Source organism: Xiphophorus couchianus, chromosome 15 (assembly GCF_001444195.1).
Source record: "Xiphophorus couchianus chromosome 15, X_couchianus-1.0, whole genome shotgun sequence".
Lineage (NCBI taxonomy): Eukaryota > Metazoa > Chordata > Actinopteri > Cyprinodontiformes > Poeciliidae > Xiphophorus > Xiphophorus couchianus.
In genome coordinates this window covers 16,077,765-16,096,116 of record NC_040242.1, presented here as the reverse complement: position 1 = coordinate 16,096,116, position 18,352 = coordinate 16,077,765, and the positions used below count along the sequence as shown (strand labels likewise).

Genomic DNA, 18,352 nt, shown 5'->3' with positions numbered 1-18,352 from the left:
TTTATGGGCAAACCCGTCGTTGTACGCAAACCGAAGACCCTTACTCAGCATGAGGCTGTTTCTTTTTGTGGCGCTTACAAACGAGATTTCAAGATGTAGTCATGGAGAAGGGGGGCGCCTTGTTCAAGAACCGTAGGGTTTCGCCTTTGCTTTCTGGTTCTGTTGGTGTCGTTAAGCCATGACTGCCGGGGTGGGACGACGCAGTTCACAGCTGAGTGCAAAGCAGCTGGGATGAGAGTCAGCAACGGTTCTCAGTGTGTGCTATATTGCAATATCAAACGACTGCTTGGATGCAATACTTATTAGGATATTATATTTCAAGTGTCACACTAGATATATTGATAATATGCTTCTCCAGACGGATGGACTCTGAACATATGTTTTTAATGGCTAAAACTCAGGGAGAGCGTTTGAAGCCGTAAACGCCTTGTATCCATTAATTTAATTTCCTTAAATTAGAATTTAAGGAAAATGTTAATAGTTGATTAGTTTTCACAGTACAATTCAATATGCAATGCAGTTGAAACCAGATGTTGGTATGCAGTTTTGTTTTGTTCTTCATTCTGGCATTAGGTCTGGCTAGACTTTCTCTGGACTCATTTTGCTGAGGATAATCGACTTCTCTCACCAGCTTCAGTCATTATTTTCACAAGGGGTTTTTCTTCTTTGCCCTTTTACTGGGGTTGATACACAAATTTCACACCAAAACACATTAATCTCTGAACAGAATACTGTCTGAATAGCATAATCACTGGAAGTTCCCGTGCTGTTATTTTGATCAGATCAAGTTGGCACCTTCAGAAATCTCGAAATTTGATAAACCGGACATGTGAAGACTTGTGGGTGTCCACAGTTTTCTGCTTGATATCTTTTTTTTCTTCTTTTCTTCTATGTAAAACTGGAAGCAGTTTGTTTGAAGGGCTGCATTAAATAAATATTGTTTTTTGTGTGTGAATCGATCAGGGGCAACCCTCCAATGCCAGGATGTCATTGTCTGTGCTCTCTCATCAGCTTTAAAGTCTGTTAATCTCATTGTATGTAAACATATCAGTTGGATTTTTCTGTCATTTAGCTCTTGAATTAAATGTTGCTAAATCTAACTGATCTGAAACAGAAAAGATTAGCCTGATGCAGTGGTTCCCAACGATTTTGTGGGCCCCGCTATGGAATACAATAAAATCCCCCTAAAAAAAGAAAAAAAAAAAATCAACTGTGCACACACATCGTTCAACCAGACATAAACCTACACACATATTTTGTTTTCAAACTCCACTGAAGTTTATTTCACACTTCAGGTTGCATCAAAACACTCTACAAACCAATATCTATATCTCTTTGCTATAACCCCTTATAGTCCATACATACATAGTCTTGTAAATAAATATTTATATCTTGTAGAGCACTTCTGGATAGATGCAAACTACATCTCGTTGCTTGTACTTGTGACAGTGCAATAACAATAAAGTTGAATTCTATTCTATTCTATCTTTACAGTGAAACACATTTTTTTTTTTCATCCATACTGCTTCCCGTTCCCCCTCCTGCAACGGCTCCCCTAGGGGCGGCGCCCCACACTTTGGGAACCGCTGGCCTGATGTAACCCAAGAACACGAGAAAAAAAAGTTCTAGTGTGTTTTTTTGTTTACTGTGTATGTACAATTCTGTAAAATCTCAATTTGAAGTGTTGAAATTAGTCACATGGGGGAAAAAATCGATGGTTTTAGTAAGTCTTGACTCTTGTTCCTTTTAACAGCTGCTACTGAAGTCATGGTGATTTTACTGTGCATCTCCGCTCTAATCATTTAGTTGAGCCTCCATCCTGGTAAGCACTTGAGTTCTGTTATGCACTGTGTAGGCTCAGTGTGCACATGTCATATTCAGGTCAGATGACGCAGATATAAACCATAGAAACCAGAAAATGTACACTCACGTAGTATTTTAAACACAGCAACCAGCAGATAGATGTCAAAACCAATATCAGATTCGGTTTAATTCTTCACCTCTGTGAAATTACAGCTTTTCATTTTTATTGCGTGAGCCGGCGGTGCATTACGCGTACAGTGTAGCGACGGCTACACGAGCTGACGGCAACCTGCTGCGCCACCATGAGTCCAACAGGCGGGGGTGACTCTCAAATCAATAATGGACAGATGTGGAGCCCAGATGTCTGTCACTTTCTCTTAATTCGCTGAACCTGAATGAGGAGACGGGATGGTTGACGCGCCGCCGGCTTTTGGCTTCAGATCCCATCATCGGATCACAGAGCAGTTTGAAGTTTCGTGTTTTGAACGTCTGACGCCGTTTGTCTTGAAGTAGCTGCTTGTGTGGATGCCGAGCGATGGAGTTTCAAACAAGACGGAGATGCAGAGGGACTGTTTTTACTCAACATTAGAGGAAAGTAGTTCAAGCACTATTTATTGGAGCCTCTTGTACAGATGGGTAAAAATACTTAAAATAAACTATTTCATTATAAAAGGATAACGTTGCAGTTACAATTGTAGAAAAATCCAACACTATAATTACTTTTTTCATGTGTGTAGGGACTGAGACGGCCAGGAAAGTAGATTAATTCTGTGTTTATCGATATCCATTCCTAATCCTCAATATATCTGAACAAGCAACTATAATTTTCCCAAATAACATACTTTAGCGATAGCTGGGAGATAATTTATACACTTTGTCTTTTCATCAAGACAACTCCAAAGTGATTTAAGTTTATTTTTATTAGCAATTCTGTGCTAACATTTGGTAAGAGAGAATTGCTCATAAACAACCTTGACCATGTTCCTGTGGTTTCATTGTATCTATCCCAGAGTTTCCCTCAGTGTATTGTAAGCCTGGTGGGCCTCCAGGCTTTACTTGTGCTCCCACCCGGCTTAGCATTACTTATTTATTTAAGTCTTTTTAAAATGTTTGCATTTTTTAAGAATTTATAGTTTCTGTTCAGGTATTAATTTTTCAATAACACATAACTATCAAGTGATATTTTCAAATTTTCTATCAACTTTAAAAAAAAATGTAATTCAAAAACACAACGGGCCGCTGGATGAATGATTGCCCTCGCGCCCAACCACCGGGCGTAGCAAGTTTTCTGGGGGAAACCTTGTATCCATTGTCTAAACCTGCTTATATGTGACGTTGTTAATTGACAAAACCATACTAAAGCTCTTCCATTCTGGCCATTTTTAAAAAATTCTGCAACATATTAAAACAAATTTCTATTATTTTCAGAAAATATGAACATTTTGTGTTCAGATTTACCTCCTGAATCATGCTTTTTGCGTACCATTTCACCCGGCATGTATGGAGCTCCGTAGAACTAACTAACCCGGATGAGTTGGAAAGCTTTTGTAAACGTGTCAGTTGGTGGCTGCGTTTTAATTACTTTTATCTGCTTACTTGTTACTTTATGATATTAAAAATGGAACAAAAAAAATGTCGACAGCTTGTTCAAGAATCCTAAGACGGTTCTTGTGGAACAGCAAAGATAAGGACTAACAGTAAAACCAGAAGGCCTTGGTACGATTTTTATCTCCAGAAACTTACTGTTAGTATAATTTTTTTTTTTACACATTTTGTTTTATTTGTGGCTGTTATTTGATCACATGGGACGTACTTTATGACAGTAGAAAAATCTCTAAACCACCCACTCTGTTGTAGCCAATCACAGGCTGTAAGAAAGAAGTTCAAACATGATTTTTATGTCTGAATTTATACTAAACATGTTGCTTTTGTTTTTTTTAGAGAATATGCTAAATACTTTATCATAATTATTTCTACCGTGGTTTTAACTTATGATCAAAACACCTTAATCTGTTAAAATGAAATGCTTGTTGTTTATAATAATCCTACCCCTTAATATGCAAATTTCCTACTCGTTTTTGTTTCGTAGTCGGTCTTTACTCAGATTAAATCCGGACCTCCCAATCTGTCTGAACATATCTGCGATGAAACCCACATATAAATACCACATGCTTATTTATTAATGACATTATATTGTGCTGTCCTTTGTGAAATATTCATGGATTCTGTGAATGTACCAGATAAACTGTAGACGTTACAGTAAAATGATAAAAATATATAAAAAAATGTTAATAATGGTCCATAATGAAAAGTGGGGTGAGGTACTTTTGCATTGTTTTCATCTACCCCTGTGGAAGTCGTGTTTTGATTCTTTTTGCTTTCATTATCATTGCAATAATCAGAAATCGGTGAGTTTTCCTAACAGAGGGTCCATTTATCATCGAGACCATTAGATCTCAAGTGGAGTCTTGAGAAACTGTGTTGAGCACAGCAGAGGAGTCCTGGTGCGTCTGCTGTTTGATGCCCTGAGAGCATCTAATGCTCCGCTTTCTAACCAATTAGAGACGGAGCACAGGGTCATTGATCTTCCCATAAAAGGGAAATTACTTCCTGAGGATCACCAGGCCCAACTGTGTTTAAAGAACTAAATTGCATTTTGGTCAGAGAGCCTCCACACAAGAGAATACCACGCAGGGGGTGAGGATGTAGCGTGAAATATTAAGCTGCACATGCATCCTGATTGGCTCTGCTGGACGGCGGATCGCTGCGGTCAGGGTTTAAAAACGGAGTGATTGATTGGGTCGGGCTCACACTGGAAATTGGTGATTGACTGATATGTGAGAGGCTCTCGGAAATAACAGAGGATGATGGGGCATTGATTGTTCTGGTGCCGAGAGTCATTTATCTGGCAGGTTATTTAATTAATTTTACAAGAAAAAGAAAATTAAATGCATCTTAAAAAATGTCTTTGAGACCCGAATGTCACTCTCAGCCCACAAAGTCACACCACTAAACTAGAGAGCCTTGCAGAAATGTTTATTCGCTCTGATGATTTCACCTTCTATCATCTTACAACAAACCTCAAGGCAGGTTGTTGGGATTTTTATGTGGAAAAATCAACACAAAGTAGTGTATACCCGTAAACAGATGTGGGTATTAATTATATTGTTTATTATTTATCATGATAAATTACTTATAAAAACTTAGATTTATCATTGTCACAATAAATTCCAATTAATAACGTTTTAAAAAAACAAAGGTGTCCACATTGTTGGTATTGTTAGTTTTACTTTTTTCTTCAAATGATTGTTCAGTGAGAGAATCAATAAATATGAAAATCTGAACAAGTTCAGTTACTGTAGGGAGGTTATTGACAAAATGTCACACGTTATGTGTCTGGTGTCCTAAAAAAGCATAAAGAATAATTTTATAAATGGGAATGTTTTTTTTTTCAATAGCAGTGATGGTGTGTCAGCCACGCAATGACCTACAAAAGAAGTAACAAGTAGTTCTTATCGTGACTTTTATAGTTACCACAAAATACCTTGACAAAACCTTGAGTTCAAATCGCTCACTGCCGTTTGTGAAGTGGAAAAAGATTTTCAGAATGATGCTCCCACCACCGTGGTTCACTGTGGAGCGCTCAGCATGTTGAGCAGCTTTTGTTTTCTTACACATCCTGTTTTGCATGCAGGATACAAGGCCGTTGGACTCAACTTCAGCTTCTCCTATGACTTACAGCAAACTGCAAATCAGATTTCTGGTGTTTTTTTCCACACCCCAAACAACTTTCTTCTTGCCACTCTTTCATAAAGACCAGGTTTTACGAGTGCACAACCAGTAATTGTCTTGTCAACAGATTTTCCTAATGAGCTGCAACAATTTAAATTTTACGTTGGCATACTTTTCCCATGTGCTCTATTCCTTCTACTTCCCGTTAATGTGCTTATTTTAAAAATTTTTATGACAAAACCACTCAAAATTCCATGAGGTGTGAATACTTTTTCCACATCTTGGCCAAGAGGTAAAAATGTCATTGCTACAAAACTGCTTCAACCTGTACACTACCTGTTTTTTTGTTTATACTCATAAACACTCAGAAGAAAAGCTTTGCGAGGAGATTGCGAGGGCATCGTTTCCCGAAGCTGTTTTGGTATTGTGAACATTTAGTAAGGTGGGGCACCATGCAGACGGTCTGGGATCTCGTCGGTTCAGTTTCAAGCCCTCCGGAACAACCTGGTTCAGAAGCCCTGCGGCTAAATATTCACCTCGCTTTTTGCCAGCTTCGCACATTTACGCCGGACTCATCTTGTTCAGGCTGCACAAGCCCGGTCAGATTGGAGCGGACAGAATCCAACATGTCTGAGTAGTCCTGCCAGCGCTCGACTCGTAAAGAGCTGTCTTTCCAGCTGGAGTTGTTAGCCTGTAATGTGTTTACACTGCAGACAAATCTGGATCCGCTGTGAACTTTGAGCAGTCGGCAGCTCTTGGCCTGCTCCGCCGCAGATAAAACTCCTGAAACACAATGAAATCCTCTTCATGATTCTCTTTGGTTCTTAACAGTGGCGTGAGCTAAAGCTCATTTAAGCAAATTTTAACGACAGCATTCGTATCTGCTCACATTTCGAACAAGGGGGGAACAGAGACGAGCATGAGGATAAAAATGCATGTCAATTGCCTGTATGGGGGAGGATTTCATTATCCTATTGAGACTAATTATGGAACATAATGACATAGGACAAAAAGCTCTTGTAAGTTGGGAAAAAAGATAATTAGCCAGGAGAAAGTAGAACGAAGGTACATTTCTATCATGTAGAAAGTTTTTGCTTGTGGTTCAAAAATCTGTAAGTGACTTATAGACTGGTAAAAGGTCTGCAAACGTACAGAGGAGACAGTCGGTCCGTCCAGTGGAAGTCGCTATTCCAATTACAGTTAATTAATATTTGCATAAAATCATTAAAAAAAATTATTTTTAATGTCAATATGCAGTGCAATCAAAAAGAAGTGACACTAGTTGACTGTTTTTAAACAATTTATTATGTTACAGTCACTATGTTGGATGTGTTTTGTTGAAGTTTTATGTGGTAAAACACGAGGAAGACGCTCTGGTCATGTTAAATTAAATTCAAACCTTTTGGGCTTCATGCAAAAAGCGCCTCAAACCCTTCATAAAACACGGTAGTGGCAGCATCATTCTGTACGGATGAATCTTTCCACAGTAGAAAAAGACAGATGAATGAGGCCATAGATAGGAAGTTTAGGGCCGGGCAATAAATCAATAACAATGTATATTACAATGAACACGTGATCAATATCAATTGACGCTTTCAGTGAATGCTGATGCAGAACCGCACAGCATTCTGGGGGATGTAGACAGAGGAAAGGCTTTAGCTGCTCAACCTCTACTGGTTAGCTAAGCAAGGTTGGCGGTATCAACTAACTCACTCACTCTTTGGTTACCTAGCAACAACTTGTTGAGTAACTTGTTTCAGGTTTTACGTCATAATTTCTCAAAAATAAAAAAAAGCAAATAATGGCGTGGAATGTAGGGAGAAAATTAGTACAGCAGCTCAAGAAGAAACTGGATAAAACAGAAAAAAATCACGTTGCCAGCTTTGCAGTATTTCAGTTATTTAAAACAAAAACTGATTGATATCAAATTATTGATATCAAATGATATGAAACAATTATCTGGTAATAGGTTTTTTAGCCTTATCGTTCAGCTCCAGGGCTGAAGAAAATCTGTTGGTGGCTGTCAAAGACTTGAGACTGGTGTCGAGGTTCACCTTCCAGCTGGACAACAAACCTTAGCATAGTGCTAAGGTTTGAGTTACAATTGAGTAGTTTAGATCAAAACTTATTCATCTGTTAGAAAGGCCTAGTCAAAGTCCAGACCACATTCTAGTAGAGAATCTGTGGCAGAAGCTGAAAGAGTCGTACTGCGGGAGACCTGTAGCTCCAACTGCAGCAAAGGGCTGAATATATTTACACACCGCACTTTACAGATTTCCAAATGAATAATTTTCTATCTATTTCACAATTATGTGCTATTCTGTCTTATTAATCCCCAGTCAGTGTATTTAATAATGAGGTGACAAAATTGAATTGTTGAAAAGGAATGAATGTTTCTGGAAGGTATTTTAAAAAATAGCTTCTCTCGTGACATTACAACAAGAGTTGGGGTCACACAGCTCTGTGAAAACAGGCCCGCTGCTATTTCACAGCTGTGTTTGTAAGCGACTGTTTCCTTAAAGCACATAAATCTTTTACCCACCAACTCTCTGGAAGCATTTTCTTCATTCTAGTGTTGAACATTTCTCTCCTTGAGATATTTAAAACACCTACTAACCAGTTGGTCTTTTTGCTATCTCCACCCACTAGCGCTTTTTACCATAACACAGAGCAGATGGGCCTTTTAATAAGAGTCGGACCTTACACAGCTCAAATTAAGCTTTTCAAATAGAGGCAATAAATGTGGCGTCTGTTCTGAACAACAAAGCATGAAATCCTGTTCCAGTGCTGCGTGTGGAGACGATCTCTTTAAATTCATTTACTGGCAGGTTTGTCTCAATTTCTGCATTGTCACTTGAAGGGGACGGACTTCAGTTTTTGTAATTTCCCTCTAGAGCGAAGACAATTGAATGAAAATAATAGGAATATCAGGCTGCCGTCAATTTTTTGATCGTTTTCTTCATATCCCAGACTTCCTTTATGGTTTTTAGCTTTAGGTGCTGAATTTCCGTGACAATCTGCAGTGGTGTGGATTTGGCTGGCCAAAGTCACACTGGTTTGGTTTGGTTTGGTTTTAAAAGATATTTTTGGGTTTTTAAAAAATAAGATTCTGTGGAGGTAAGATTTGTAGAGTAACTCTACTCCAGGCAATCCTAGAAATGATTTCAGCCACCCAAAATAAAAATTTAAGCAACTGAAGTCTAATATGTACTCAAGTAACCCATCCATCAGTATGTTTAAGATTAGTCAATTGTTCAACAATATTTGTAATTTGTTTCTACTTCCTGTGAGCACGCTTTCTGTTTTCGGTAGCGGTTACATGTTTTACCTCACTTTTCCGGGCGTCAATATCAACAATATTGTATAAAATCTCAGTAATTTAAAATGAAAGATACAATTCTTCTCATTCAAAGTCTAAAATGACTAAGAGAAGTAAAATCAGAAGTAGATTTTTCTTTATGCTTCATTTGTTTGTGAAAAACAAAAAACGGTCATGTCGGTGCTTTATTCATTTTTTTTAGACCACGTCCAGCAAAACACGCATTTTAGCTGAACTGGATCATCATAAAATCTTAATGTTTCTACATGTGTTGTTATAAAAAGTCACTGTTTTGTGCAGAATAGTTCACATCCAGTCCTAAACTAAAGCAGTTCACAATAAAAACAGTGAAAAAGTGTTTTGCTCTGGCGCAGCCATCATTTATTAGGTAGGTTATTTTTTAAATCAAAAATCATTATAATGCAAACAAAAAAAAACTGAATAAATGCATACTATGGAAAAAGTTCATCTTTTATAAAAGCACCGTAGGTCAGACGCCAGTTTTAGTGTTTTGGGTTTTTTTGTTTAGTTTTTGGTTTTTTACCTCTTGTTTCACAAAATCTAGAAAATAAAACTACCAATGGCTGGAGTTCATTTATTTTCTTTTTGTTTTGCTTTTTCCTGATTTAGTGTACGTCACTGTGTGTCAAATTGTGTTCGTCCCTGTGCTGAAAATAAAACATGTTAAGCATACAGACTACCGGAATAAACATAGGGTTGTGTAAAATAAATGAATCGAAATTTTCAGTGACTAAAACAACATTTTGCAGATTTGACCAGTCTTCAGCTGGACTCTTGAGTTTGCTTAAGACAACGCTGCCTTCTGGTAACAACTCCCCAGAGCCTCACTTGAAAAATCTGAGCTGTCCCTTTAAGATGAATGAAATAGGTGAGCCTACTTACCCAAAGGTGTTTTGTATAACAATGCCGTTAAACAAAATGAAAAAGGAAATGACGGTATTGATTAAATTAGATTACCAACAATGTCAGCTTTTGTAACAATGTTCACTCGTCTTAAAGCATCCCATTTGGCTGCTAGGCAACCAACCTTTACAACCTCCACTTTATGACTTCACTTTACCTTCTACCCAATATTAAAGGATTGATTCACGAATGGGCATTATTTATCTCTTTTTCAACAAGTCTCATAATTTGTCTTGTAGATCCATTGCTTAGTTATTGAAGCTGTTTTTTTTATATGTATATCTTTTGTAAGTTTTTAGTGGATGTAATTTATTTTGATTGTTGGCACCAGAAATGTGAAACCATTTAAATTTGCTTTTAGTCAGCTCGTTTGTTGGTCTCAGTTATCTCCACTGAGAGAAATTATTTGAGGAAGGATTTTCTTTTCTTTCTTTTTGTTTGGTCAATCACTTATCACAATAAACATTTGAGACTAAACAACTGGTCCTAACAAGCTGTTGCTTTACATGCTGTGTGTGTATTCTGGCTAATAACAAAATAAATATAAGAAGGGAGTGTGTCAGATTTCGCACCATAAGCATAGAAATCAGGACCAGAAACATTTTAATAGCTGGAGTTCACTATGCAGTCATGTCCAAAAAATCATTTTACTAAGCCTCTTCAAGCACTCAGTCATTTGCTGCTGTTGTTTACATAAAACTGTACGAAAGGCCTTTGTTTTGCTTTTGTTATCTGTGTCTCTCAACAAAATAAAGACAAATCTTTCCCCTAGCTTTGTATATTTTGGAGTCACGGCAATACAGATACACTGTAAAAAAGTAAATAAATTCTTTGAAACTTCATTTATTCCAGAAATTAAAACCAGTATTTAAACCCCTATATAAACTCATTACACATGGTGATATTCAATGATATATTTCAATAATTTTTATTTTTTTATTTTGATGATAAAATAAAAAAATATTGTAAAGCTAAAACAGAAATGTATTTCAATTACAACTACTTTAACTAGTTCACAGAGATGCATTTGTGAAAGTTATCTGATATGAAAAGTTGTCCATCCAGTCTCTGACTGATTATTTTGTATTGCTTCAACTCTTTTATATCTTCTCTTTAAGAAATAAAAAACAAGTTCTCAAGATATATAAGCCGAATGTTCAGTTGTATGTGCAAAAAGTTTTAACTTAACCTCTGCTTCTTTTCTTTAGGCGCTTTGGAGAAACATGTGATGACCCACGCAAGGCAGACCGCTTCCCTCAGGCAGAACCAAACTAATTCTGACTGGTGGGACACCAGCCATACCTGGCCTCATGGTGGCACTATGGGCGGCGACTGGCCTGAGCGTACCTTACGTTTCGGCAGGACAAAGAAGATAAGTGGGGTCACAAGACAAAGGAAAGACCAAGAGCCCAAGAGGATGAACGAGAAGAAAGAAGGAAGAAGAAAGTCAGACGAGAGCAGACAGCTTGACCAAAGGCGAGACAAGAAACGGGTCCGAAAGTTGTACCCGCTGCGTGGTCGGGGTGGGAATCCAGAGGAGCTCAGCTGCCATGTTCTTCTTACCCGATTGGAGGAAGGCTCACGGGAAAAGGGCAGGTCTAAAGGCAAAGGAGGAAAAGACGGGTCCAAAACCAAACCACAAATGGACAAAACCAGAGACAGGATGAAGGCAAAGTCACTACCAAAAACCAAACTAAAATCAAAACACAAAGGTCTGGCTGACTATCCTGAGCTGAGAGACTTGCAGCCACGCAAGCGCAGACTGGCGTCTCTCAATGCTGAGGCAGTGAATAGTTTACTGCTTGAAAGACCCACCGACGCCCAACCAGTGGCCAAACAGGCCAGGAGGCAGGAGGATCCTCTGGATGGAGTGGTTTCTTTGGATACAGCCAGAAGTTTTTTGCCTGGAAGTCTGAAAGCCTCACGAGGCAACATTAGTAAAGTCTCTCCACCCAACAAGGTTGAACTGTGCCAAAGTCCTAAGCCGAACAAGAAGGCTAAAACCAGCCGGGGCGATGAAAGAGTCTGGATGAGTCAGGAGTGTTTAGACGCACCTGCACCAAGACGACTAGCTGGACTCAATGCTGCAGCCCTGCTGAAGTTAACAAGCTCCTCAGCCACCAGTAAGCAGAGAGTAAAGGCAGCACCCACCGCAACGGTTACGTCCAACTCTACGGCTCTTGCCGCGGCCTTCACCCCAAAGCAGCACCACAGCGTCAAACTCCAAAACAAGCACCACTTGCAAAAGAAAGGCAAGAAGCCTCCTCCACCACCAAGTGGTTGTTCAGCCTGCAAGAAAAAAGCGGACTTTGAACCCAAGGTGGAGTGGGAGACGAGTAACTGCACCCACCGCCTGACCAAACCAGGGTATCAGTCTCGTAGCATGCTAGGTTTCCCGCTAAAGCAGGTGAAGGAGGAGCAACTGGAAACCGAACTGAGCCCATACTACTGCTGCCCCCCAGAGGGTTCTGTGGAGTACTGCCACCGCTTGGCCTGCTTCCTCGGCCAGCAGCCGTACGGAGACTCCGATGACCAGTCTCTAAACTCAGCCATGACCCCCGTGAAGCCAGAGTGCCTAGTAACCTCGCCATCTCTCACACATTCCCACCCACACCGAGCACTTGCCCTTACCCCGCATCCATGCCTCTGTACCGCTGACCACTGCTTCCCCGGCTACTACGTCCACATCACCCACCCAACGCACACTGGACAGACTTCAGCAGCCCTAGCCACGCGGCCTCTCAACTTCAGCTCCACCGGCTTGTACCCCAGGCGCATTACCGGATCCAAGCTCCTGGGGGGTCAGGTGTCGCACCCATCCGGTTTAGGCCACCCCGCCTTCTGCAACTCTGTGGCTTCCCCCTGTTACGGAGATGCCTGCGGGATCAGTGGCTACAGCTACAGAGCACTGCCTCCAGTGACGGCCAGCGGTTGTTCTTTTAGTGCAGGTTGTACCGGATGTACGCACAGCATCAAGACAGGTGAGTGAAAAAACAAAAACCGATGAATCAGCCCGGATTTTTTTAGTTTTGGGTAGTTGGTGATCGGCCAATACTTAAATGTGAAACCGATCTTGTCCACCAATCTTATCTGCCTCTTCAAAGGTCTGGAAATCAGCCACTTTTGCCTTTTAGTCTGCAATGACAAAGGCCTGACTGACATACCCACCCACCAGGTCACCAGGTTAACAGATACTGTTGCCAAATTTGTACTTAGTGACTTTTCAGGCAAAATCAAGATGAGCATCTCAAGCTTTTAAAAGATCAGAGATAGGCCAGAAAACTGCAATTGGGGACATTAAAGCAAACAAAACTTTTCCTGCTTTATCCAATTAGAATGACCAGAATTTATTAGATTTTTACTGAGCTTTTCTCAAATTTAGAAGTTAAGATGTATTACAATTACCTTGAATAAAAATGTTTTGGTTTCACAAGCGTCTCATATTAGTTTACTGAAATTCTGGGCCAGTCCTCTTGACAGAATGGCTGTGATTGAGTCTGATTATTGGCCCTCTAGCTCACTGAGCCAGTCTCAGCTCTGCTCACAAAATTCAGGGCTTTGTGATGGCCGCTATAAAAGATTGACTTTTATAGCCAATATGTCTGCATGCTTATGGTCTTGACAGTTTGGAAGGCAAATTTGGTCCCAAGCTTTAACGTCCATATTTCCTTATCCTTCTAGGACTATTGTATTATATGTCAAGTGCCAGAAAAAGGCATCGCAGTAAAACATAGAAAATGAGGAAAAGTATAATAAAGCTGGTATGATAAAAAAGGTAATATCTTGTTATTATGCGTTTGGTTTTAGCTTTCTGTTTTTACCTATGATAAGACAAAGTAAGTGGTGTTGTTCCATAATCCTTCAGGATCCCTGAAAGTCCTTCTAGGTTTTTCTTTAAACGTTGGCAGCTTTTTAGCTGCTTTTTTTTTTTTTTCTACTCCGCCTCTCTGACCATGACCACATTGTTCACAATAAAATAAGGAAAGCTGCTGTTAGTTGTGGTCAATGAGGAGAAGTTAATAAGCCACTTAAAAAAGAGGGGAGCAAATAGTTGGGCATATATTTAAAGTTGTATGTGTAATTTTGAGACTAACAATAAATTTAAACCCAATTCTAGTGTTTTTGTTGTTGTTTGTTTTTGGTTTTTTACATCATCAAAATAATCTGACAGGAAATCTGTAATAGATTAAAATTAAATTAAATGGATGGAAGAAATGTTGATGACCGCCTTAAACCGTCTTTAATTCTGTGAGAGCCCAAAAAGATTGCAAGTCTGCCGTCTTGAACGTAAAATCTACCACGTTTTTTCCACCACGTCTTGTAATAAGACGCTTTCTTTAAATCTGTCAGGTTAGGGGGTTTTCTTCAACATGGTAAATCAAGATGCGATCCTAGCACACTTCAAAACAAAAGCAGACTTTTTGTAGATGCTTGCAACTGTCCGTGTATGTGTTGGAAGGAGAACGTCGAGCCTTGAGCAAATTCACGGCCGTGCTCCTGTTAGCTGATAATGTTGGACAGCAGGTTGTCTTTGCCTGGGTCAGAACTGATTGCTTTGTTTTATTGATTGGACCAATTCAGCTGCTCAGGGATTTAAAAAAGAAGAAAAAATTGCATTAAAACAGCTTTATTTGTCATTAAAACTTGTATTAAAAGTCCATTAAAATGGTCAACTTTGCATTAAAAGCGTCATTATTTACATTCAGCAGTCAGACATTTAGACTTAGACTTAGATTGACTTTATTGTCATTTTGCATGCACAGGGTGTATACAGAACGAAATTTCGTTGCATACGGCTCAGGACAGTGTTTTGAGGTTCCAATGTTGTGAGGTTACTCCAGAATAAAATAAAATACAGTATAAAATATGAATATAAATCTAAATATAAAATATAAAGTGCAGGACTGACAGTAAAATAGAAGTTATTTAGCTCTGTACATGTGCAAGGTATAAAGTGGAGACCAGATTTTAAGTGCAGTCCAGTTAAGAGTTCAGCAGTCTGATGGCAAGTGGGAAAAAGCTGTTTCGGAACCTGGTGGACCTGCACCGGATGCTGCGGAACCTCTTTCCAGAGGGCAGCAGGGAGAACAGTCCATGGTGGGGGTGTGAGGGGTCACTGACGATGTTTCGGCCTCAGGACACGCAGCGCTGGGATGAAATGTCCTGGATGGAGGGAAGGGGGGCCCCGATGATCCTCTCTGCTGTCCGCACCACTCTCCTCACGTTCTTCCAGTCGGAGGCGCTGCAGCCTCCACACCACACAGAGAGGCAGCTGGTCAGAATGCTCTCTATGGTGCTTCTGTAGAATGTCTTGAGGATGGGCGGGGGCAGGTGTGCTCTTCTCATCCTCCGCAGGAAATACAAACGTTTCTGTGCCCTCTTGGCCAGAGACGTGGTGTTCACAGTCCAGGTGAGGTCATTAGTGATGTGCACCCCCAGGAATTTGGTGCTGCTGACCATCTCCACAGCCGAGCTGTTGATGAGCAGTGGAGCGTGGCTGGGCCGGTTCTTCCTGAAGTCGACGATCATCTCCTTCGTCTTGTCAATGTTCAGGATCAGGCTGTTGTCTCTGCACCAGTCCACCAGCTGCTCCGCCTCCTCTCTGTAGTCCAGGTCGTTGTCGTCTCTGATGAGGCCCACCACCGTTGTGTCGTCCGCGAACTTCACGATGTGCTTGGTGGCGAACCTGGGGGCGCAGTCGTGTGTCATCAGAGTGAACAGCAGAGGGCTCAGGACGCAGCCCTGAGGGGAGCCTGTGCTGAGGGTGATGACATCGGAGGTGTGTTGTCCGATCCGGACTGACTGAGGTCTGTCGGTGAGGAAGTCTAGCAGCCAGTTGCGCAGGGGGGTGCTGAAGCCCAGGTGTTCCAGTTTTCCTGCCAGATGCTGTGGGATGATTGTGTTGAACGCTGAGCTGAAGTCCAGGAACAACATCCGCACATGAGTGTTCTTCTCCTCCAGGTGAGCCAGGCTCAGGTGTAGGGTGGAGGAGATAGCGTCCTCAGTGGAGCGGTTTCGGCGGTAGGCAAACTGGAATGGGTCGAATGTGGGGGGGAGTCTGGAGACGATGTGTTCTTTTACCAGCCTTTCAAAGCACTTCATCATGATGGGAGTCAGTGCCACAGGCTGGTAATCGTTGAAAGAGGTGACTTGAGGTTTCTTCGGCACCGGAATGATGGAGGCAGTTTTGAGACATGCTGGCACTGTGGCTTGGTCCAGTGAGGTGTTAAAAATGTCTGTTAGGACACCAGCCAGCTGACCTGCGCATTCCCTGAACACCCGCCCAGGTATGTTGGAAATGGAAATTTCCTTGAATTCTGTTCAATGACAATAAATGCTATCTAATGTTGTCGGGGCCTGGGGCCTTCCGTGGGTTGACTCTTTTCAGAGTCTTCAACACATCGGCTGTATCCAGGCAGAGTGCCTCCTCTTCCTCGCTGTCTTCCTGGTGGGGAACAGTTTTCTTTGCCGGAGTACTGTTCAGTGCCTCGAACCTCCCAAAGAAGTTATTGAGTCCATTTAGAAAGTCAGCATCAATTTCACCCACTGGGGGGGAGGATGGATTGTAATCTGTGATCGCCTTTATGCCTTGCCACATACTTCTAGTGTTGCTGGTGTCGTGGAAGAACTCCTGCATTTTTCGACTGTGGGTTCGCTTTGCTAACCTGATAGCACGGTTCAAGTTGGCTCTCGCTGTCCTCAGTGCCTCCTTGTCGCCAGACTTGAAGGCTGAGTTCCGTGCTTTTAGCATTTCCCGTACCTCCTTAGTCATCCAGGGTTTTTGGTTGGCCCGGGTGATAATGTTCTTAGTGATGCTGACGTCCTCTGTGCACTTGTTGATGTAGGCTGACACAGTCATGGCGTACTCATCGATGTTGATCTGGTCGTTGTAAGTGGCTGCTGCCTTGAACATCTCCCAGTCAGAGCACTCAAAACAGTCCTGAAGTGCCTCCATGGCCCCCTCAGTCCACACTCCCCCCTGCCTCACTGTAGGTTTTGTTCTGATCAGCAGGGGCTTGTATGCAGGAATTAGCATAACAGATAGGTGATCTGAAGAGCCAAGGTGGGGGCGGGGGGCTGCTCTGAATGCTTCTTTGATGTTGGTGTAGGCCAAGTCCAGAGTATTTCCTCCCCTGGTTGGAAAATCCACATACTGGTTGAAGTGAGGGAGAACAGTCTTCATGTTGGCCTGGTTAAAATCCCCAGCAATGATGAAAACGCCCTCTGTGTGTGAGGATTGCAAATCACTGATGGTCCGGTAGAGAACATTCATAGCCTCTTTAGTGTTAGCACTGGGGGGCACATACACAGCAGTGATGCTAACAACAGTAAACTCCCTGGGCAGGTAGAATGGTCTGCAGTTAACAGTCAGAAGCTCGATGTCCGGGGAGCAGTAACTGGCGACAGTCATGGCATTTTTACACCAGTTGTTGTTGATGTAAATACACAGCCCCCCTCCTCGGGTTTTACCGCTGAGAGCGCTGCTGCTGTCTGCGCGGAATGTAGCGAACCCCTCCAGGCTAACAACGTTGTCCGGTATGGACAAGTTGAGCCATGTCTCCGTCAGAATGAAAGCGCAGCAGTTCCTCAACTCTCTCTTTGAAGACAGTTCTAGTTGCAGATGGTCTATTTTGTTGTCCAGAGAGCGAACGTTGGAGAGGAAGATGGACGGAAGCGGCGATCTGTGGGGGTTAGCGTTTAGCTTAGCTGTTAGTCCACTTCGACAGCCGCGCTTCCGCTGCCGGTCGCACCGCCTTCGCTTTCTCCTCCTCCGGCTAGTGCTGCTAGGCGAGTCCGCTGCGCTGCGGGCCGCTGGATCTTGCTTCCGTAGCACTCCGAGATCACGTAAACACTCCAGAGTAGTCGTATTTATGAGTCCGAAATCACTTCATGATCGTAATTCCAGCAGACGCTGGCGATCATATACTAACTTACTGAGTGGATGCAAAGTTTGTAGCGTTTTAGGCGGCGTATTTTGCTCAAATACTCGCAAGTTGTCGAGAGCCCATGCAGCCGCAGCCATTTTGGGCGCTGCCTTCTTGGGAAAAAATAAAATAAAATAAAAAAATTTATGAAGACTGCTTCACCTTCATGTGAAGGTGATGTTTATGTCACGTTTATGAACATATGTCAGTATGCCGCATCAAATAAAGTGTTAAGGTCTGTTGGTAATCCATCCATCCAACCTACCCCTTTCTATCCCTTGTCCATACTGAGGTTGGAAGGTGCTGGTGCCTATCTCCAGCTAACGTTCCGGGCGAGAGGCGGGTACACCCTGTGACACCAGTCTGTCGCAGGGCAACACAGAGACAGACAGGACAAAAAACCATGCACACACACCTAAGGAGAATTTAGAGAGACAGTCATGTTTTTGGACTGTGGGAGGAAGCCGGAGTACCCCGAGAGAACCCATGCATGCACAGGGAGAACATGCAAACTCCATGCAGAAAGACCCCGGGCCGGGAATCGAACCCAGGACCTTCTTGCTGCAAGGCAACAGCTCTACCAACTGCGCCACTGTGCAGCCCTGTTAGTAATCATCCCATCAAATTTGCTTAATCACAAATGATGATG

The 18,352-nt window shown here is 41.8% G+C and overlaps 1 protein-coding gene across 2 annotated transcripts in view; it reads left to right on the top strand.

The window, feature by feature from the left end:
• Positions 1–18,352, top strand: part of LOC114158729 (bromo adjacent homology domain-containing 1 protein) — a 48,339-nt gene that overhangs the window by 23,164 nt on the left and 6,823 nt on the right. For both annotated transcript variants that reach the window (XM_028040512.1, XM_028040511.1), the window contains exon 2: positions 10,987–12,759. In XM_028040512.1, the coding sequence (XP_027896313.1) occupies positions 11,007–12,759 (1,753 nt within the window). In that variant the 5' untranslated portion in view covers positions 10,987–11,006. The remainder of the gene's footprint in view (positions 1–10,986; positions 12,760–18,352) is intronic.